The sequence below is a fragment of the Struthio camelus genome, chromosome 2, assembly GCF_040807025.1.
Source record: "Struthio camelus isolate bStrCam1 chromosome 2, bStrCam1.hap1, whole genome shotgun sequence".
NCBI classification, from domain to species: Eukaryota; Metazoa; Chordata; class Aves; order Struthioniformes; family Struthionidae; genus Struthio; species Struthio camelus.
Window position 1 is genome coordinate 82,870,141 of NC_090943.1, and position 23,220 is coordinate 82,893,360.

The 23,220-nt window shown below is 39.0% G+C and overlaps 1 protein-coding gene across 3 annotated transcripts in view; it reads left to right on the forward strand.

Moving 5' to 3' along the window:
- TRIO (trio Rho guanine nucleotide exchange factor) overlaps positions 1–23,220 on the forward strand; it is a 263,242-nt gene that overhangs the window by 39,375 nt on the left and 200,647 nt on the right. Inside the window, exon 1 of one of the 3 annotated variants that reach the window (XM_068931429.1) lies at positions 13,164–13,302. The exons of the other annotated variants lie outside the window; for them this stretch is intronic. Coding sequence (XP_068787530.1) covers positions 13,179–13,302 — 124 coding nt within the window. The 5' untranslated portion in view covers positions 13,164–13,178. Of the gene's footprint in view, positions 1–13,163; positions 13,303–23,220 lie in introns of those variants that run through there. 3 annotated transcript variants of the gene reach the window in all.

Here is a 23,220-nt window from a genome sequence, read left to right on the forward strand (position 1 = left end):
GAAATTGGAGATGACTGCACCAACTGCAGGGGTGAGCAGTCACCTGATGCTCCCATCACCTGGTCCTAGTTGTTTTTTTTTTTTTTTCCCCAACTGCTGAGGACAGCTTCTTCTTTGGCTTTCCTGTTAGCTGGCCGAGCAGTTGGCACTTAGTGTCTGCTATGCTGCAGTGAGGCCACCTATGGTTCATTTGCCTGCACGTGTATCTGCTAATGATATGCTGGTTTGAGGGCTGGGGACAAGTCAGGGGAACTGTGTAGGGATGGCCTTATGATGTGCAGGCTTCATTTAATGCTGTAAGGAAGTAATCAAGAAAGCATGTGGGCCAAGACTTTATGCTTATTCTGCTCTTTCTGTAGATCTTGAAACAATCATTTTAAAACATTTTTTTCGAGGTTCTTAATGGGTTTTGAAAAGTTATGAGCAAAGCTTCTCAATAATTGTCGATTTTAACTGTGCTTCATGCAATCTTCGGTGGGATAGTCAGCGCTGCAGAGCTAGCATTATGTAGAAAAACTTAACAGCATCACTAGCAGTATTTGTTTTAGGCCTCAAGTCTTAGGTAGAGATGTGATGGTTGAAAGCAGTTTAGGAATTACTATAAGCTGGTCTGTGTTAAGGATTTTTCAGTGACACGTGCCACTCAGTAGGTACTGTTTTCTGCAAACAAGTACCTCCAGCCTGTGGTCATTTTCTCTTATTTTGCATAGCAGTGTGTTCTTACTCTTACAAAAAGAAGAATTTTTACAATTTTTCTTTGCTACTTGCTTGAGGAATAGGTAGGTTAATTACAAGCTGTTAAGATTTCTTCTGGCTAGTAATTATTATATCCTTGTACAGGTAAGGTATAGTTTCAAAAATTAAGCTATAAAAATGCTTACAGGCATTTGACGGGGGGAGATGCAAGTCATTGTAAGCACGGGTTTTAGTTACGGTTTAGCGAAGTATTTATCCTAGCTGAAGTCACCTGCAGGGAAAAGTGTTCCAAAAGCCGCCTCCTGTGGCAGTGGCAGAAAAGCTGTTGGCAGGATTCGATTAGCGTAGGAGACAAGTGGGGCCTTGGCTAAACCAGCTCTCCAGGTTTAGGGTGGTAAGAAGTCTTAAAGACGATTTGGCACTCAGAAGAGAGAGCCCGCTGAGGAGAGGATAAAAGACATCTTCACCTTAGGCTGTAACTTGGTTTGCAAATTGGAAACAGTGCCAGCCTGAGCTTCCTGGCTGCTCGCACTGTTTCCTATGCATACTGGGTTAGAACAAAACTGAGTCAGTTTAAGACCTTTCTCCTCCTGTTTTTTCAGGAGATTACTCTTCAGCTGGATCGGTTCCCTGCTGCTTTTCATCATGCAGCTGCACAAATATTTCTGCTGGTGCAACAGTGGGAGCAGTGTAGGGGCAGGAATGAGCAGCTAGGGACACAAGCTCTTTAGATCAGCTTAAGGAGCACTTCCACCACCCACAGTCTACATCATCGTCCTCAGGAAAGGAAAAGTCTCATGATGCTGTCTGAAAGTTTGACTCCCATTTCTAGGGGGTTGTATGAGTAATCTGGGGATTTACCTTGCACAGACATCTAAAATACCCAAGTATTTAGGGTGAATTCAATTTTAGCTGGAGGAGGCTGGACATCTGACAATCCCGCACTGTGCCAGTGACTTAAGAGTTGTCTTTAGAGATAGGGGTTGATGTCAAAGTATCTACATAGCCCTCAAATGGAGCTATTTGTGGCATGCACAGGGTGTTTCTAATATAGCCTTCATCTGCTGCAAAATGTCCTCAAATGCTCTTAACCCCTTTGTTGACAGAGGGGAGTATTGGCTTCGTTTGGGGGCTTTCCTTTTGCTCATCTAGGTGAAAGCTGAGTGATTTCATTGTGTGGAATGTGTAAACTGTTCTCCTTTTTTTTTTTTTTTTTTCCCCATCATTTTGTCAGCTTTTCCTCTACTTCCAAGTGATGTTTAGGGTTAGAGCACTGGCGAGTGGAGCGGATAACTCCTATCTACTTTCTTCGTGCTCTAAGAGTTCTTGTAAACCATGTCTATTAGAATGAGGTCCTTTTGGCTAAGTTCAGCTAAGCAAGCTATCCATTACTCTATCAAATCATGCATTCAGATAAGATTTTGTTAATAATTGATATCACCAATAATTTTAGCAGTGGTAAGGGTCATTAATTGGTTTTGATGCCACTAATGTCTAAATACTTCACTGCTTTTTTTTTTGTTTTGTTTTATTTTAAACTAGGGAGTAGAGGCACATCGAGGGATGAAATGAAGCTTTGGGCAGGTTGGTTTGTTAGTGAACTGTTTGTTGGAGAAAGTAACATATGAGAGGACAGCAATGAGATGTGACAAGCAACATGAGACAACTGGCAGCATAGTATCACCCAGTTAAGTGGAAGCAATACATAATATAATTAGCAGGAATATGGCTGGTCAGATATTTAGCGCCTTTTGTTGCAAGACACCTCCTCACTATTTCCAAAAAGTTGTTTGTGATCTTCAAAACATGAATGGCTTGTTTAATTGCCTGCTGATGGCTGAGTGTGAGTTGATCACTTTATTTGGTGCTTAGGAGTTCCTTGAGAGACAGTAGTTGAAACACTTCTAGTTGTGTTGCTCTCAAAGTACATTAAACTTCTGGAAATGGGCTTTAGGAAGAATGTTCCATGTAAATTTTAAGTGGACTCTTGAACGGTATCCCTTAAGTGATGCGGTATGTATTTTAAGAGACTGACTCACTTCTGAAATACTGCCAATATTCTGCAAAAGGAAGATCTGAGTAATATTATCAGTTAGAAAATATGTCTACAGGGACAGTTAATAGCACCGGAAAATTTCTTCGGTACAAGATATGTCTCCAGTAAGTAGGGTGTTGTCGGAGGATGAACTTTATCTACTAATGTATTTAATGTTGCCAAAGAAGTTGGACATACGTGCATATTTTTATATATATGTGTGTATATTTCTTTTTTGAGATTTTAGTTTTTTCAAATTCATTTTGAAAGTAGATTGTTATTGAAAACCTATGGAAAGCATACTGTAAGCATTCCTTCTATAAATGGAGTCCAAACAGACTGAAGAATCATAGCTGAGAACTAGTACTGAGAGCTGGTCCAGTAGCAGGGGAAAGTTGCCAGGGAAGGTGAGTGACAAGATGCAACTGTAACGCAAAACGTATCTGAGAAGTAAGATTGGGCGACTCAGTGTTGCTGGAAAGGTAGTTGTGTCAGCACATGAAACAAAAAGAAAAGCTATCTCAGTTAAGCTGAACTCTGAAATTCAGCTCCCAGTTTTGTATTTCTGCCAACTTGAAATGGAAATGAAGGACAGCTTTAACTTTTGTGCTCAGTATTAGAGCAGGAAGCATAACTAATGTTGTTATCACTACATGCAGTCTTCAGTGTGCATTTCTGAGACTTACCTGAGCTGTAAACGGAGGCAGTCTGAAGTTCCCATGTCTCCTTAATGTTCTTGAACACTATAGAAAAAGCGCACAGTTTTTAGGCTTTGTTTCCTATGCAGTGATCTGTCCATGGACAGTTCTTTCAAATATGAAGCCTCATTTTCAGTTCAGGGTGGAGAGGAGCCATTGGTGCTGGACTTTAAAACTAGGGTACAGAACCATACCTTAATTATTACATTATTAATAGTAAGGAGAGCATTGACAGCCTTGTTCTCTCTGATCAGAAAACTTTATGCCTTCCCCATTTCATTTTGTGGTAAAAACAGCTTAAAATTCAGTCTAAATGAGTAAGTTTGCTGTCTTAGGCTGTAGACCAAACACAATTAGATGATAGCTATTCAAAATGATTCAAATGGTTAGACAGAAGATGATGCCTGCAGATGATTAGATGTGTATTCATCAAGAGAATTTAAACTTTTTTAGGGGGAATATTGGGGAATGGAATATCTTGCTGTTCTATTTTCCCTGCCTGTTTGTCATACCTGAAGTTTATGGCCTAATTTCTGTGGAATGGAAATGGCCTGCAGGGTATTTGACATTGATCTTTTTGTGCTGTCTTGTGGTAGTGTTGAAAACTGAAGAAGGGAGAGTCTGTGTGTCCAGATCTCCTCTTTGTATACAGGAGCGTAGGTAGAGAGGCAGACTGAAAAGCTGAAACAAGTGGACCACAGTGTTAAGTTCCTAAACTGCAATACTGATTGGCAGTTTTGCTTATTCTGTGTCTGTTTGGATCTGCACAGCAGCCTTATAAGTGTAGAGTTTTTGTATTTGGAAGCTTACGTTAACATTAGATTTGAGCCTGTTATTGTGAAGGGAGCTCTGGTTCTGTTAAAACAATGACTGAGCCTTTCTTCATTGCTTTGAGTGATCTAGAAGTGCTGTGAGAATTTGACAAAAGCCACAGAAACAGATGTTGTGAATGCTTTAAATTGCATAGTAATAATGGAAACATAGCTTTCCAAGTGGGCAATCTGACAGTAATATGGCTTCCAAGGAAACGAAGTCCCAACTTAGTTGTCCGGGTAGGTCTTTGGTCATTTAAGAACTAATATGTAGTTTGTTAGACTAACCCTTGTTTTACTTGCAGCATTTCAACCTGGCTTGAGTAGATTAAAGTTGGATCTAGCTAGATGGCTTGACTGTAAAAGCATTTAATTGGCATTATCATGACAGGAGCAATAAAAAGCAATTGTTGGGATCTTTAAAGCCTGAAAAATGTCTTTTCAAGTGAAGTGGGATGAACTGAAAACAAAGTGGGTGGCTACTACTGCCGGGAGAATGTGCATGCTTAAAATACAATGTTAAGGTGCATACTAATGCAGTAGAAGATATTAACAGCTCAAAGTGTTGCAATGTGAAAGATGATCAAAATTTTAGTAGGAGACAAGGACTTGAGTCTCTGTAGGTGGGCTGCTGAGTAGCTGGGCTTCCCTGTTTGCCTGGTAAATGTCCATCTGCATCGTTAAGCTTGCTGCTGGTCTTGCTGGCTGCATGGAAGCACCTGTATGACAAAGCTGATGTTGAGTCGAGCTTGTGGGCGAAGGTGACTGAGGTGGTTGCAAGTCTCTGGAGCAGTTAGTATTAATACTGCCAAGTCAATACATGGTCAGCTCTGGAAAAGAAAGAAAGGGTCAGGATCACTTCTATGTTGTCCTGTGTTGGAGGTAGACTTTTGAACGAAGAAGTGACAAATAATAAAGGTGCGTAAAAGCCATCTTTGCCCATGGCAGAAGTTTAGGTTAAGTGAATTTACTTTCATATGGAGGCTCTCTGGATTAATTTGCTGCTCTGCCTCTGGACTGTCTGGTGTCTCTAATGGCAGATGGGAAAAATGTGATGTCGTCTTCCTCTGTACACCAAATCTATGCAGTATTATTAATCAACACACTTGATTATGGGCTGAAATAGAAATTAACTTACAATGTCAAAGGCTTATAAAACGAGGAGGGGATATGCAAAAAGGAAGAAGTTTGGTAAGGATAGAAAAGAGGCAAGATCTACAAAATTGTAAGTTGGCAAATGAATTTTCCACCTGCTCATAACCAGTAAATTCAATCTGAATGAATTTTAACCTAGAGCTAGGCTTTAATGTTTTCTCTGTGTAGCCTGTAACCAGGAGCTTTTTCATCTCTGCGTATTTTAGAGAAACTTATGAGTCCCATTGTCTTAAAAAGAATTGCTGGCATTTTAGTTTTAAGTGGATTGTCCAGTGATTGTCCTGGTGAAGTATAGCAATGCCTAGGAATATGCTGGCTATAGCTGGATAAAAGGCGAGTTAAATATACTGTATATATTTTAAAAGTCTTTAGCATTCTTCATAAATGAAAACTCTTCAAATTAGAGTTACTATATGACTTTTCTTCAGTGTAATCAATGAAACTTTTTTCAGTGAAATTTCAGTGAAATCTTTTTTTCAGTTATAATGTAATGGTAAAGCAAGGACAAAATTTGTTAATAAATCAAATGGAAGCTACTGAGGAGGAAAAAGCATTCAGATAAACCTTGAAGGCAGCTGTTTTATTTTTGCATCCTCTTTCTCACATGAGCTCCATGAAGTGGAGTTTGTGTTAACTCAGATATGTGAGTATATGAGAATTCACTATCTTTCATTTGATACCGTTGTGCGTTGTTATTGATCAGGTCTGAACCTCTCAGTTGACTGGTAAAACTTGAGATGTGGAGTTGACCTCTGCATCTCCTGAGCTAGAATAATTTTTGCAAGCCCCAGTTTGTTTTAAGCAGTCTTGGGTTCCAAAAAGTCTGCATATGGGCTAAACCAAAACTGATTTACTAACTTGTAACTGGGTATTGGTGGGGGGGTGGGGGAGAGGGAATCAATCAGTCTTACTGTTGACAGCTGGTTTGGCAAAATGTGAAATCTTCAACTGAGTAGCCTTTTCTGTCAGTGCAGTGGGATGGGCAAGATGCTCTAAGCTGCAAGAAAGGAATGAAAACATCTTTCTGCTCGCATCCAGAAGACTGAGTTGGCAGTTAACCCATCTGAAAAGATTTGCCCTCTCTCAATTTGCTTATGGTACACATGTATCTCTTTGCACCCATTTGCAAAGAATAATGTCAGCCAGTAACTGAGGTGGGCATGTAGGCAGACCTACATTAACCTCTTGGTTCCTCCTATACCTAATGTTGATAGAACTATTTTTAGGTTATGTTACAGGTTGTATTGTGTGCTTAATTTGTGGGTATGGAATGAATTCAAGTAGTTAAGTCATCCACTTTCTAGATGACTAAAACTGTGATGGACCTTTAAGTTGATAATTCAAAAGAGTCTGTGCTCCCGAAAATAGAGATGCTTTGTAATTGTTGGAGAAAATTATGGCAAGAATACATTGAAGCTCAGTATTTGATGGCCAGAAATACATGGGAAAATGCAAATTCTAGCTGAATTCCTCTACTTAAGAAAAAAGGAGGGGGGGGGTGCAAAGCAAATTCAGCAGAACTTAATACTGTGAGCCTGAGATCTTCTTGGATGCTGATTAATAGTTGATAAGATAGAGGATACCAGAGGTATTTTAGCTTAGTTTTTTAGTTGAACTAAAGATTTGGTTCAATGAGTTAGAACCTTTGAAAGTATGTTTGCAGAGAATTTTAATGTGCTTTAAAAGCTTTCCTTGAACGATTGGGAAAGAATTACGTAGCGCTTTCTAGGTGTACAAAGACTTGTTAAACTTTAGCAATACAGTCTAACATGCAGACTCGAATATTGGCCAGCATGGACGTTGTGGACTGTCATTTCCCAAGTAGATCTTGCGCTTCAAAAACTGGTAACTTGAAATCTGTTTTACCTGTTCTCCCTACTGCGTGTTTCAAGATACTTAAAAATTCTCTTACTGTAATTTTTACCTCTAGACCTAAATTGATTTTCTTTGAGTAGCAGATTGACACAAAGTCTTGTATTAACTTAATCTTTACTATGAAGCATAAATTTTGCTAAGACTTCAGGGAAGGAGGAGGCAGTATGCATTGTAAGTTGTTTTTCTGGACTACACTTGCTACAAGTGCTCTTGCTACAAGGAGAGGCTTAGTAGAGGCTTTAAGGACATCCCTGTTACTTCCCCCTTCCCCTCCCCCCCCCCCCCCCCCCCCCGGTCCAAATTTTCCTGATTTTTCTGAAACTCCCCTAGGAATAATCTCCTGTTGCAATGTGATCTGAAACTTCTAATAAAAATAGCTAAAATTTTTAAAACATTGAATGTAGGCTTTTAAAGCAGGGAGGTCATTGGACAATTTAACTGTGATACTGCAGAAAGCACTGTAATTGTGGCTTTGCTTTTCTTGATTCTGCAGCATTACTGTAGGGCATGGACTAGTGGGTGATGTTAACTTCCAAAGTTAAATATATTTCATATATTGGATGGATTCATATAGGATGTAAATGAAATGCTTGTCTCAGCCCTATTACATTTTTTTGAGGTTTAAATAATACCTGCATATGTGTAGAATCACATCATATACATATAACTAGTTGAGACTTATATTTCAAACACCTGAAAGTTTTAAATGCAGGAAACGAAGTCATCATTTATAGCATTCTTGTGATTGGCAAAGCAGTTTTTAGGAGGTCAGTTGTTATCAATGCTTTTTAAAAATCAGGTATGATTTTGGAGTTTGCAAGTGTTTTTGCTGGACAGGCTTCTTATTTCCAGTTATAGAATGTATGCGGAAGAGAGGTGGCAAGTGAAATGACCTTTTTTAAATAAGCTGCACAAATGTTTAAGTGATTGATTTGGTGGGCTGAGCTCTTTAATAGGGATCATTGTGATTTTAATGGAAAGGAAAGGAAATTGATGCAACCAGATGAGAAGGAAAGCTATGCATTGGGGGGATTTTGACTAAAATGGAAGGTTCGTGTGTTGGAACGAATCCAGCAGGTGAAGGTTCCCAACCTGAGAAGACGCTTCAATTTGATGTGGCCATCTCTGTACAAAGATCAAACTGGTAGTCATGACTAAACTGATAGCGTAAGAGCCCCTGCAGCAGAGCCACTGGAGTAAGTAACACAAGCTCCCTTCCTTTGCCGTGGGTCAGTGTCTACCAAGCTTCCTGGGAGCCGCTACTGAAAGTAGCGGGGATGAGAGCGTATTAAATCATTATGTACCTTTCTGAAGGGCATGTCTGGTGGTGGTCTTCACCCTATGTTTTGAAGACATTGCATAGAAAATATAATAGCTATATTTTCATTTAAAAACTAGCTTAGAATTTTGCGGTGGGGGGAAATGCAGGCACCTGCAAAAAGCACAGTCTAGTGCTAAAAGTAACTAAAACATATCACAGTGGAAATATGTAAAAATGGATGTGAAAATGTTTTGACTTAATTGGAGAGATTTAAATGCCTGGCTTTTTATTGATCCTACTAGTATCATTTTAAGAAAGGTAAAGCATACAATGGTGGTCTGAGACCTGAGCACAGAACGTTTTATACACTAAAGTTTCTGTTGCTACAAAGGCACAGAAAAAGAATGGTAAGTGTTGCCTACTGTGTATCATTTGAAATTTGACATCTATGTCATTACTTTAGAAATACACTTGTAGAAAATTCAGATTTTATTTGGATGCGTGTCATTATTGGTCTGGAGTAAATAAACCATTTTGTTCCCCTTTTCAGGTAGCTAGGCAAGAAAATAAAGTTGCTCAGGAACATGAGGAAGTACTGTAGATAGAGACTGAGCTTTCATTTTACAGTCCAGTAAGAATTATTTAGCTATCATGCAGGTGCTGTTGTTACTAGTAGGAATTGCACATTTCCTAGACTCTTTGGAAATGCCATCTCAGAGGTTATACTCATATCACTAAGTTGTTTGTTTCTTCCTTATTGGCGTGATGGCTGAGTTTACTATACTATTAAACTTGAGAGAGCCTTGGTGGAGGATGAGTTGCCTTGTTAGAATCAGTATGCAGTTCATACTCTGGAAACGTTGTCCTGGAAAATAGTATGCCTGAGACAGTTTGGAATTTGGAAAACTACTTAGTTGCTTTTGGAAGAGGGATAGAGGAGATGGAGAGATATAGGAAAATGTTAGCTTCAGCTCTCTAGCATCTGCTGTGTGAAACAAACAGTTATTAAAATGTATTGTTTAAACACAGGATTATTTAAATGAAAAAAGTATTTAAATGTAGCATTTATGTAATTTACAGGGTGTCTGTGTTCAGTACTAAGTTCTGGATATTTCAGTGATTGCTGCTTACCAGCATTGATAAGATGGTACCTTTACAATTCTACATGGTGGAAAAGGCTTCCCTTGAAGAATAAACTTAAAAATTTGACACTAAGATCTCTTGAGAGAGTGGGGAAGTTGAGCAATGAGAATAAAAAATGTTTATAGTCAGAACTGTAATAGTATCACTTCAAAAACTTCCAAAAAATTCAGGTAAGATAACTGCATCTGAGAGAACGTGACAAAGAAATCCATTCTTAACTGTAGCATTCTCTTTAAAATGGGATTGGGAATGGGCTGCTCTTGCTAGCTTGAACATAACATGAACCAGAAGGTAGTCTGTAACACTGAGCATTTGCTTTTTCAAAGTACACAGCCTCTTAGATAGGATTGTAGTACATTAGAGCGTTTGACTTTACAAAAGACTGAAAGGCCTTGACTTTGTGGTGTTAGTCAAACTGCAGAGGAAAAGCTCATGGGACTGTTACAGGAAGATCAGAGCAGAGAAATAAATGGTCTCCTGATAGAAGACCGAATTAAGGTGTCAATAACTATTATGAGTTAGTCCAAAGAACCCGGAATCCTAAGGAGAACCGAAGGAATCTGTTTTCGGAGCAAGTAAGGAAGGAAGGGACTTGAATGAAGAGGACCATTTTTTGGTGCAAAGGGTGATGCATCTGTGATATGTTACTTGCTCAATTGCTTCTCTGCCTGCCTGTTAAATAGCTCAAGAAGTATGGATTTTGTGAACTGGTTAAAAAAGTTCCTGACTACTGCTAATATAGCTTATCCACTCTGTCTCTGAAACTTTTATTAACTGTATTCAAATCAATTAGCATAGTAATGAAGGAAAAGTTGTTTTCCTGGCCACTTACGTGGTGAATTTTTGTGTATAAAATTTCTGACTGTATTATGCCAAACACATCGCTTGCAGTGGGCTATTGGAAGGTGAAATGATTATAATGCATCCCAAGTATTTTCTTTGTACAGCTAATCAGCTTTGAGCTTGCAATCCAAAGAGATCTCAATTTGATTTACTCATTCTTTTGTTCTACTCTACCCAGAGTCCTGCTAATTAATTCCGTGCTCAAAAGCTAAATTCTTAGCCTGCTGCTATTTCTGACCATGTGAAAAATGGTTAGAACTTCTTTTTAGAGGTTTACCAGTTGTCTTGAGAAGTTATCAAGGCAGACATAATACTTGTGTTATTTGAAAGCAAAAGTGGGTGGAGTTTGTTTTTTGTCTCTATAGCAGATTGTGCAGGGGCAGACAAACCTGCAGTAGCTTTTAATCGGTCTAGCTTGATAACAGCAGAAATGGTGATGAGAGGTTATTTTTCATGACTCATTGCAGGGGTTTCCCAGCTGAAGGCTGTTTATTTTTTGTGAAAATCGAACTTGTCAAATGAAAATGAGTTCAGGTATTACTCACCTCTAATGAGAAAGGACTTCCCTGATACTGAGTTGCAGTACTCAGAAGTGTCTTCTCTGCACAACTTGGCAAGAGGAATATAAAGCTACTGGAATGAAGTGCAACTAAACCTACCAAAATCATGTTAGCTGAAAGTGCTCTTTAAACAGAGCCATCACTGGAATAATGCTTTCTGTGATGCGATATTTTGATTAATGGCAGCGTAATTAGGAATGGCAGCATCAGAGTTGATCCAGCTTGGGCTACTACTGTTAATTTACTTATAGGAGTAGCAGAAGTAACAGTGATAAAAATTAATCACTGTAAAGACACTCAAAATCTGGCGTTAAATAACAAAGACAGTAATTTTATTGAAGTGCTAAAATCCCTGTTGAAAGCCGTTTAACTTTTGATTGTTTTTCCTCAAGTCAGGAGAGATGGGCGTACTCCTAGAAAAATGATTTTTTGCAACTGCAGTATTTTTGATCTATTGCAGTTACTGTATTTCTTAGACTCCACGATAGAATGCCTTATTTTTGTATAAAAATTCACTTAAACTTCCCAAACAGGCTATAACTGTACGATTTGGATTTTGGACTTGTTAAATATGTGGAAAAGGCACACATAACGTTTCACACCAGTAGTTGCCAGTTGCCTTGATCAGAATGTTTGAAATTCCCTCTGTTAACCTTTGGCAGAAGATTGCTGAAGATACAAATGGCAAAATTGTTGGATTTGCTTCAGCAGAAGCAGAAATGAATACTCCTAGGTAGCTTGTAATGTTTCATTACAACCTTACATATGACAGGTCCACCACTGATATTTTAAGCTTGTGGTTAGCTCAAAGTTCAATTATTTAAAACGTTGCTATGATTTAATAATCAATAAGACAGTCTTTGAGTCTTCTCTGTACTTATAGTCTTAGTGCTTCCTGTGTCACCTTTTTTTCAGAGATCAAATTATACGCCTGTGATATTGTTGGCATGTTTTTCTTTTTAACAACTTGCTTGCTTCACTCATCTACATTTCTAACAGGCAAGTTAATAGCCTGATAAATAGTTGGGGTTTTCTGAGATGATTTACTTGACAAGGTAAATAACTCAGAATTTTGGATGGTAGCCTGCTGTCCTAACAGTGCCTTTGTTAATATGCTCATTGACATCAATGAGCTGCAAAGCTTAATTGCAGATGGTCCAGGCAGAGGTTACTCCAGGAGAATTGGGATTAGGTTATTCCGTCATACTGAAAATAAAGAGTACTAGTTATCCTGCCATTTCCTGCAATTGTTTCCCATTTTAGGGACAAGCTGCATTGTAGGTTTTCTTCAGTTAGCAAATGAGAATATGAGATGACTTCAGGAAATGTATTTCTTGGTGTTCAACAATAACTATACAAAGTGGATCTGCTGACTGGAATTTTTGGAACAAGTAATGAAAAGTAATTAAATGGCAGCCAGTAATATCACAGTGCAACATGAGATGGTCATGTTGTATCTTCCTCACCAGGTCCAATCATAAATTAGACCCTATGAGCAATCAGTTCACGGGGGAAAGTTCTGGAGACAGGGTATTAGGTCAAGTCCAAGGAAGTTCATAGCATCAGCTTATCGGTAGGAAATCCCCCCAGTAGTAACGCAAAGGAATGCCAAAGTTCAGCTAGAGTTGAAACTTGAGACGGGTATCAAGGGCAGTAACAAGAGCTTTTGCTGTTACGTTAATAGGAAAAAATAAACAAGGAGAAAGTGTGCTGCTGAATGGGGCAGGTGATTTAGCTACAGCTGATGCAGATGAGGCTGAGGGACTCGATGTGTTCTTTGCTGTCACAAGGTCTGTCAGGCCTTTGTACCTAGAGACAGGGTTTAGGGAGGAGGGGAACAATCAGTAGTGGAAGAGGTTCAAGCCGGGGAGCTCTTGAAGTCAGTTCATGCAAGTCCGTGGGCCTGGAGGGATGTATCTGAGGGTGGTGGGGGATCTGGTTGACATCATAATGGTGCAGACAGTTGCTATGACCTCAGGAAGGTCATAGACAGGGGAGTTTCCCAGTGACTGGAGAAAGGCACACACACTCCACCCATCTTCAGGAAGGGCAACAAGCATTATCGAGGGAACTGTAGACTGTTCAGCTTCAGTTTGGTCCATGAGCCTACTTGGAAGCCAGTTGTGGACATGTGAAGAGATAATAATGACTGGGAGCAGCTGGCATGGATTTACCAAAGAGAAATCATGCCTGAACAACCTAATTACCTTCTGTGAAGAAATAGGTAGGTTTGTGGATGAGAAGGAGAGGAGCAGAAGTCATTTACTTTGACTTTAGCGAGGCTTTTGACGTGGTCTCCCTGTAGCAACCACTGTGTATCCAAATTGGGACGTAATCTAGATGGAGGGCTGCTTGTTTGGTGAAAAACCTGCCTGGTTCATCAAGCTCAGAGAGTAGGGGTTAATGTTTCATTCGGTACCTGTTACAAGTTGCAGTTCCTCTATCCTGAGGCCTGCCCTGTTTAGTATCTTTATCAGTGCCCTGGGAAAGGAGAGAGTGTGCCCTCATCAAGTTTATAGGTGTCACTAGATGTGGGGGAGGGGACACGATGACGGGATATAGCGTGCTTGAGGGCAGGCTGCGTTTCAGAGGGACCTAGACAGGGGAGAGGAAGGGACTGACCTCATGAAATACAGCAAGGGCAAACGCCAAGTCCTGCACCTGGAGTGGACTAACTCCCTGCTTTGGTACAGACTGGGGACAGTGGCTGGTAGCAGCTCTACCGGAAAGGACCTGGCACTCCTAGTGGACAGGAGGCTAAACATGAGATAACAGTGTGCTCTGGTGACTGCATAAAGCCCTGAGCAATGTGGTCTGACCTCAGAGCTGACCCTGCTTTGAGCAGCAGGTTGGACTAGAGACACCTCGTGGTCCTTTCAAATCTGAATGATTCCATATTTGGAGCCAGCATCCCGGTTATACGGAGCTATCAGGAGCTGCTTTCTCTCTTGAGATCCTAAAGTGTATCAAGTGTCCTTGTAGTACTTCCTTGGGAATTCGTAGATTATTTGTTTTAAGTCCCAGGCTTGCCCACACTTAAAGGATGTAGAGAGTGAATCTGAATATTGACTAGTGTTTTAAGACCTTAGAGTGTAGTTGGTTAAGTATAGGTCTAACGATAGCGGTAAGGACAGCATTAAGTATTCGATGATGTGGAAATGGATAATGAATTCCTGCAACTGGGTAAGTGGAGAAACCTTGGTTACTCAGAAAACTGAGGTAGAAGAGGGGAGCCAGCTTCCATGTTGCGGCATCGTACACATAGTTGCAGGACCGGTCCTGCTGAAAGGATGCAATCTCGAAGAGGAGATGCAGCATAATTTAGAGAAAAGCATCTGGAGAGGAAAATGTGGACTGTAATGTACACCAAAGAGTTCCTAGCTAGCAGTGAGGAACTGCAGGTGAAGACATAAATGTAGGTAAGTATTTTGATAGGTTAAAAGTCAATGTTTTGAGAACACTCAGTTTAATTGCTCAGAAGTCCTTGTTATTCTGTACACCTTCAAGTGCATATTTAAGCTACAGAAGTCTGATATCTGAAGATTAGTTCCCAAGACAGAATATTAAAACTGCAGTTACCTGTTTCTGATGAAAGAGTACTAAAAACACTTAACTCGGGCAGCTTCACAGTTCTGCTCAAATTCAATAGCTTAGTGCATGTGCAAGTCTATTAAGAAAGCTCTGTAAGCAGCCTGCATGTTAAGCATGAGAAATTTTCCAAAGATGAAGTGTGTGAAACAGAAAATAGAGCTGAAGCTTAGATGCTGGGCAGCTGAGTATGTATAGTGCTGTAAGATAGTTATAACTGATTTTCAGGTACACCAGCAGAGGACTAACGTAAATTCTTTTTGAGTAAGAATCTACTGAGAATGAAATTTAAGTAAGACTTGATGTGTTTTTAATTAAAAAAATATTTCTTTAAATAAAGAAACTTGGAGAATGGGAATTGCATCTATTGTTAGTGGAAGGTTTACCCCTCACTCCCAAATCTAAATCTCTTTCAAATACCCCTGTAAAATAATAATAAAAAAATTTTAAAAAATTAATTGGGAAAACTTGGGCTCTACTTTCAACTCTATGAATTTAATCCTGCAATGATACTTCAGGATAAAAATAGAAAATGAATATTTGAGATTGGATGAGATAGAAGGAGGCAGAAAATGAGGGCAGTGTTCAATTTCTATCTTGTTTTTACTCTACTGCACATGCTAGTATCCTCTAGAGCTGCTTAAACCCGGTGAAATGCAGCACATGTGGTTTTGCCTTCGCACGGTGACCTCCCGCGTGTCAGAGAGGAGCAGCGTGGTGGTTACTGGGCGCTGCAGGCCAGCGCAGCTGGGCGCCCTACTCCTGTTCCCTGGCTTGGAGCCTGGAGGCTGCCTGTGGCAGTTGCCGGATGCAAGTCGACAGTTGTGGGCCTGGCCCAAATGTGCCCGCGCTCGTGAATGAAAGAGTTCCCTGTGTAGCCCGTATTTGCCTTGGAGGGAGGTCGTGTGTTCAGGCCGTCGTCTTTAATTCTTTACTGGGTAGTTGTTTCTTTGATATGCTCACCCACGTGATATTGGCCAGTATTTAGCAATGTGCAGACACTTACTGGTCTGATGCTTGGTTGTTTTCATGTTTGACAGTACACCTGGCATCCTCTTATAAATAAGTTAATTGCTTGCATAGTTGGCATAGTCTTACTAAAGTAATTGTTGCTGTATGGAGAAGTGTTTCATGGCAAAACACTCTTTCAAGTGCCTGAGTCATGTTAGAGGCATGTTGTTTGGAAATGGCTAAAAGGGGGTCCGGGTTGGTTTCCTTTGTACTCTCACTTCCTGAAGGAGGAACAGGGGAGTTCTAGTAATTTATTTATTTTGGACATGGAATCATGGATTGACATGGAATTGTGGGGCCCTCAACTGTGTCCTGGGTCCATCAAGAAAAGTATCAGTGTTGCAATTGCCGCAAACAAAGTGGCTTCCTTTTGGTACAGCTAGTTCTCAGTGCCAGATGTTTCGATGCATGTATAAGGGAGGCATTCTGTTATCATGGTGAGCATGGGCAAAATAGTAAAAGAGGATCCTACCTTTCTTGATTTCTCAATCAAGAGAAATCTTGATTTTTCTCGAAAAATTTTTGTTAGGCATGTCGCTTTTTAATGAGCTAATCTGCTATTAGCTAATTTAACAAAATAATGCTGCTTTGTTTGGAAGTCCTGGAAACAAAAGGCAAGGTTCATGAAATACTGGCATATGTACGGAGAAATCTGGCAGTTACCTGTATCGCTGGGTGCTCCTAGTACTGCTATACCTGTGGCAAAATGAGCCAGTGTAAGGCTAGTGCGGACAGGGAAGTTAGAAGTTTTGTTTGCCCAAATGCTTCCGCCATACAGAATATGAGTAGGAATAAACCAGTGGCTAATATTCCAGGTTAAAATGAGAGATTGTCTTAATTAGGTGTCATTTTCTTAAATATCTTTACTTTCTTAAGCATTGAAGTGGCAATGTCTAATTTAAAGAGAATGAGCACGTTCCTTTTTCCTTTGTGTAAACTGGATAACTTGGGTAATGATGAGGCCGAATTTGAATTCAGCTTTTCCTGAAGTATGAAGGCAACAACAGCCTGTGAATAAGGTGTAAGTTGTAGTCTCATAAATGGTGGTACCTTGCCAGAACTATCGTGGAGTAGAGATGTTGAGTAAATTTGCCTGGAAGTGCTCCAGTTATGGCTGGTATGGATTTCTTTTGTTAGCATGTGGTGTTTTGTTAGCCCTGTGTCATTGTCTCACGCTGTAAGTACATCTTGAAAAATAGTACTTAAACTAAAATCACTGCACTATTTTTAGTATCTTGCCTAGCCAGTTTCACAATGCGCAGTAATGTCTCATAGCTGGCGTGTAGAAGTTGGAATACGCAGGTCTTATTGCTCTCCCAGTGCTTTGGCTTTTTGAATAGAAATATTCAAATAGTGATATAATGACTCACTAGATATCTTTTAAGGTGAAATCGAGCAGAATATTTTCTTCTCTGCTATAATCGATTTTATCATCTGATTCTGTAGGCAGGAGTTGTTACTAATCCTACTAATGCTTAGTTTGTTCTTAATTAAATAATTAATATAGACTGGTATCTCAATCTTATGTATGTATTAAGTACTGAAGTGGGTTTTTTTTGCTGTTGAAATTTTAAGTTTATCAGGTGATAATTGCTCAGGTTATTTGTTTATATGTTTGTGGAATGGTAACTAGTCGGACTACCTGGAGGTGTTGATAGGTTTTTTTGGAAAGCGTTTTCTTGTACTTTAGAGGTTGGGACAAGTTGTGTATTTGTAACTTCAGCTTTAATTTTCTAAGGGTGTGTGTACATGGACTTTCATTTAGTTTGTAACAGTATCTTCTTCAGGAAGAATATAAAAGCATTTGGGGCACTGTGTGGATGTTCAGGGATAATTGAAGGCTTCTGAACTTTCACGGCTGGATGATTAAGGAATAGTTAGAGATTTTGCTATACTCCCTGTGGGATGTTTTGCTAGCAAATTTTCATAAACACTGAAGCTTTTAATCTAGCAAATGTTTGTTACTGTACCATGGTGATGTAGATGGAATTAATAAAGACAAAGCATAGTGCTAAGTCTATAGATAATTCATATGCAAAATTATTTCCTTATTAAAAGATCCTTAAAGCTGACAGCTATGAAACTGGTAGAAAAAACTGTGAGAATTACTAACAAATGTCTAACTGTTCAACTTCTACAATTGAAATAGATTTTCTGTTAGATGGATGAGTGGGCAGAGAGGAGTTTAAATGCTGAGGTTTAAATTGCATTGAGGATACTTCAGTTTTTGCTGTTTGTGATGTACTTTTGTTTGCAATAGAGTAGTCCATTTTATTGCTGAGTTCTGCAGCGAAAGGATTTCTAGAGCACAACTCCAGACTTGTATGCAGTGGGGGCTGGAGGCTGTGTTTTTAAACTGTTCTCCTATCTGAGAACAGTTGCATCTGAGTATTACAGAGGATTAAATAGCAATCATTGTCAAAGCCTATTTGGTAGTAAATCCAGGCAGAGCAACTGTTAAGCACACTGACAGTCAAGCAAACCGTACAGGCAGAAGATATGCATTGACAAAGATGACTAGGATTTTAGACATACATTGTACCATTTTTCGTATGACTGCTCAAACAAGAGTAATTGAAAAATATTTTTGCTTAGAAATTGAACTTCTTGGAGAAGATAGAAACCTAGCAGTCATGGAAACGGTAGCAAATTCACTGGGGTCTTAAACTCAAATCTGAAGTTTTGAAACCAGGGTTCTTCCCCCCCCCCCCCAACAAAAGGATGAAGATTTAATTTGATGTTATTTGTATGGTCAACAGAATAGATAAACTAAATGATGCTTAGACATATTAAACCTTCAGGGTTTCAACAATGTGTTCTTATAAATGGGATACTGATGTGATGGTACTTCTGAATGGTAAGTCACTTGAATATTTCTTGAACTTTCTCTTGTAATGGCATGCTACTGTATAATATTCAAAAGTGAATTGAATTTGTAGCTATAGTGTGGTGGAATCATCTCTACTTGTGAGCGAGTTAATAACCTTGTAAAGTGGAGAAACAGAAAACATAGCTATGGTGGGTGAAACTTGACAGTGCTTCTTGACAATGTGTCAAAGTAATTTGGTATTCTTTTACTCTCCAGATAGATGTGGGTAACGCTTCATGTTTTAACATGATGTAAGTGATAATGGCAGTGATGGTATTAGGTGTCAATCAAAATAGTATGCTCGTAATGTTAGTCATCTGGTGAAGGGGGCATAAATGCAGATGCTGTGCTCCTTATGAAGAAGGAATGCCTGTGTATTCAGGTTAAATAGCACTCAAAAATAAACGAAGATGATGCTAGAAATAAGGATGTAAACATATACGTTAATGACCTTCTGATTCAAATAACATTGTACTCTTGACAACTATTTGTTTAAAAAATGTCAAAACCAGAAACAATAACAAAACCCCAAAACCTTTGAGCCAGTAGCAATTCAGTTTTCTTACTCTAAAATGGCTATTCTGGAAAAAAATTACAAAAGATGACTTTTTAGCTGACTAGCGTAGTGCAGTCATTGCAGCTTTTGCTCTTGATACGTAATTTTCAGTGGCATTCCAACAAAAACAGTTATCTGCTTTAGGTCAATTTTCTATGATACAGGTTCTCCATGACACTCCTTTGGGGCGGGGGGGGGGGGGGGATTTTTTTTCTTGTTTTGTTAACAAGAAGGACCACTGAAGAGCTTTCCTAATATCGTACTCCAGTTAACATGACGTATGGTTAACTTTCCTTGTGTTTGCCACAGTATGTTAATATTAACGTACAGTTAAGTTTCTGTTGTGCAGTACCCTTGAAATGAAATATATTGGTGCAGTGGATTCATCTAACTTAGTTCAACTTCTGCCCGTGTGTTAGATTGGGATTTGGGGTTCTGAACTAGATCAGGTCCATGGTCTGGTACTAGAGCCATCTCTCAGTCTTTGCTAATATACTTCCATTTCATGAACTTGTATATTGTGTAACTTATATACAAAATTGCTAGGCGTTTATTGGATAAGCAGGTCATATTTACTGTTGGTTTTGATTTTATACTTAAGCATAAAGGACACTTGAAAAAAAAAAGTCAGAGTTATACATTAAATTCAATCTTACTGTGTGGTATATTGATTTCTGTTAATTGTCAGCCACTTTGTTAGAAGTTCAGTAAGTGACATGCTTTTTATTGGATTAAGGACAGATCTCTGTTCAGGAATATTCCACAACTGAAATCATTAGACTGGTTTCTATGCACTTGACAGTTCAGATTTAACTTTTGTTTTTGGAGGAGAACTTGCAGTTTCACCTGATGCTATAATACTGAGGGTTCCTTAATTGATATATCTAGGTGCTTGTTTAAACACTTAATTGCATTTTTTTATATTTAAAAATAGCTCTTATTTAAGGTAATGTTTTCAATCATGGATTTCTCTGTCAGCCTTAGAAACTTGTAAATGTACTGAAGAATTTCTTTAAATTTAGGCATGCTGCTTCTAAACTAATTCTATTCTAGAGAGATTTTGGTCTGTCCTGTTTGAAGCATGTACTGGGAAGTTTGGCTTACTGGCCTGGCTTGTGGCTTGGGCTGAGCTTCTGAAGAATCTCTTCCTAATGGAGCACGGTATTTTAATAGCCTCTTTTTTTGATGTCTTAGAGACTCCTGTTTTTATTGAATTTTTTTTTCCTCTGTGTGTGTACACTCTAATGGCTTAAGGTGGCACTGCCACCAAAAGGGAACAGTCACCAGATTATTTCCTTGGTAGTGTGGTTGCATGGACTTGATGGAACCCATTCCTTTCCTTTTGCTGTGTGCCCACATGGGCGCCTGCAGATACACCGACCTCAGTCATATCATGAGCAGTCAATAACTGTTGCCACAGATGTTGTACCAGAAAATTAAGTGAACTTGGCGTCATTCTTTATGCCAGTACTCATTTAATATGGGAAATTTTGTAGTGTAAGAGCAGAAATTTTATCAAGCATGTGTGTATTGCTATTTTGAGCATCAGTAACAGATTAAAAAAAGATAGATTGTTGGACTAATGGGAGTTACAAAGAGTCTCAAGTACTTAACATTTGTTCTTCCCTGTTGTTGAAATCTGCCCTGAGATCGGTGCACTTTTGTTGCTGTTAACAATATTAAAACATTCTGACAGAAATGCGTCCTGCTAGCTTGCTTGGCAGCTCCTCCTTTGAGCAGTTACAAGCTGTGCAGTTCATCTGGGTTTGGTGCTCAGTTATCAAATTCAGAATTAAGTTAGCATTGGAAATGTAGTGATCTGAGCTACATGGAATAGGTTTGTATACAGCAGAGTTGTGGTATGCCGTGGTGATGCAAACTTTGCTTCTGATCTTCATGAGAACAGAAGTAGGTTGCGTCAAACAAAGTGCTGGAGGAAGCTTATTGACGTAGCTCAAGCTGATGTGAATATGCTTGAAGTTCTGCTAACTGACTTCTGAAGGAACTGGTTCTCCTCCCACATAAAGAGTAAATGGACAGTAGGCAGAAAGTTCTGTCTACTTTTATTATCCTTGTAGCTGGAGAGTCAGTGAATGGACCTGTGATTAGCAGAGGCAAAGCTGCTCTTGCAGTAGTAGCAGAGGTAAAGCATAACATGAAAACCGGAAGGGCTTGGTAACAATGTTTTTGTGTAGAAAATACCGTAGGAGGTGTTGGTTACATATACTTGTGCTTTTGGTTAAGGAAAAAGGAACAGAAGCAGTTGTGATGAATCAGCTATTGAAACTTTTGGGTAAGGCTTCTATAGAGAAGTTGCTAATAAGGAGATGCTCGTTGGCAACAGTAACGAGGTCTAGCGTTTTGGCAGGCTAACTATCTTGTAGCCCCGGTTTCTGTCTTCCAACTGGATGCCGAGTAACACAGCGTTGTACTCGGCACGCTTTCCAGTGTAGTGAGTCCTGAGTGCACCCGTTATCTGTTCCTACACTTTCAAAAACCAGGGTGACGTGCTGGAAAAGGACATGATGTAGTTTTCTGTTCAAGCTTTACACAGCTGCCAAGCTAAAAAGACTAAGTAAATGTCTCATGTGACTTGATTTCTCTCTTTTTTTTTATAGTAGTACATAAAGACTAAGTAAATGTCTCATGTGACTTGATTTCTCTCTTTTTTTTATAGTAGTACATATGATAGTTTCCCTGTTTTAATGAGATATCAGAATATTGAGCTCAAAAGCAAATAAGAATGGTTCTTTGTGACTTATCTACAACAAAAGTGACTTTTACCAAAAGCATTCTAGTAGAGTACTGCTCATTTAATAATGTGTAAAAATATTTACCAAACTAAAGAACATATAAATGGTTGCTGTTGTTATCTGCTGCCATAAATTTGAATTTTAACCTGGTGAGATGGAATAAGAGGTGCAAAACACTTTTTTAAAATAAGAGGGAGGCAAAAGCAGCTAAAGAGATATCCAATTGTACATACTGTTCCTGTTCTACTCTACAGAAACTAGTATTTCTGACCAAGCTCACTAGGTCATTTTGAAGTACACCCAGTCACTACTGATCCTTTTTAGAGTTAAGATCTTCAGAGACGACCTATGTACCTTGAATCTTGTCAGGAGCTGAAGACATGAGGACAGAGACGTTTTTAAAATCTTAGCCATTGCTTTTAAAAATATAGTATATTTTTGAAGTAATGCGTTAATATACGTGCCAAAGTACGGTACTGCTTTTTTAATGCAACTAAAATGTTAGTTCCTATTGTAATCTCAAAGACCTCTTCCAGGAAATCCTGTTTGTTTAGAATTTTTGTGTAGAGTGAATCAGTGTTGTAGAAGACCAAGATAGCCATTTTAATCAAGCTTACATTAGACCAGCTTTTATGAACTTAATTAAAAAGTTATAAGTTATATAGTGATTGAATCATTGTCATTATCCTGATTAGCAGATGGTATCACATGGTCTCTATACCGTGCTATGTAAGGTTTGGTAAGTCTGAGTGCGTTCTTTCAAGGAAAGGGTGAAGAGGTGCTGTGATATGCCTGTATGATGAATATTCTCTGTTGAAATGAAATAACATGGAAAACATTTGCCAATGGCAGTATTTTGCTGGTAGTGCTGTAGAGGTGGATAACTATATTCTGAGCACATAACATCTTTGTGCTGTCTGTGCTCAAGAAGGCTCAAGGATAAAGCTGATTGCTGAATACTTACTGTCTATGCTAAAAGAAATGTAAGTCTCTGCTTCCTTATTTTAATTAGTGTAGCTGTATTGCAGTCTGTAGTTTTGATGTTAAAACTTAGGGCTTGAAAGAGTGGCGGCTCAGTAGTAGTTGTTAGACTGCAGTTGTGCTGACCACTAGCAGAAAGTGGTAAGTTGCAGCCAAGTTTAAACAGCTTTTGTGACAGTTTGATCTGTAAAAATGAGCGTGGTTTTCACGTGCGTGTGTGTTTTTTGTTTGTTTGTTTGTTTTCTTAAGTAAAGAACTTGATTGGCACGCTTGTGATTATAGTGCAGTGTACCTGCTTGAAATAACTGCTATTCCAAAAGAATTTTGACCCTATTTTAATAGACGCTGGTTGCTTAAATAAATAGGAATGTTAAAGCTATAGAA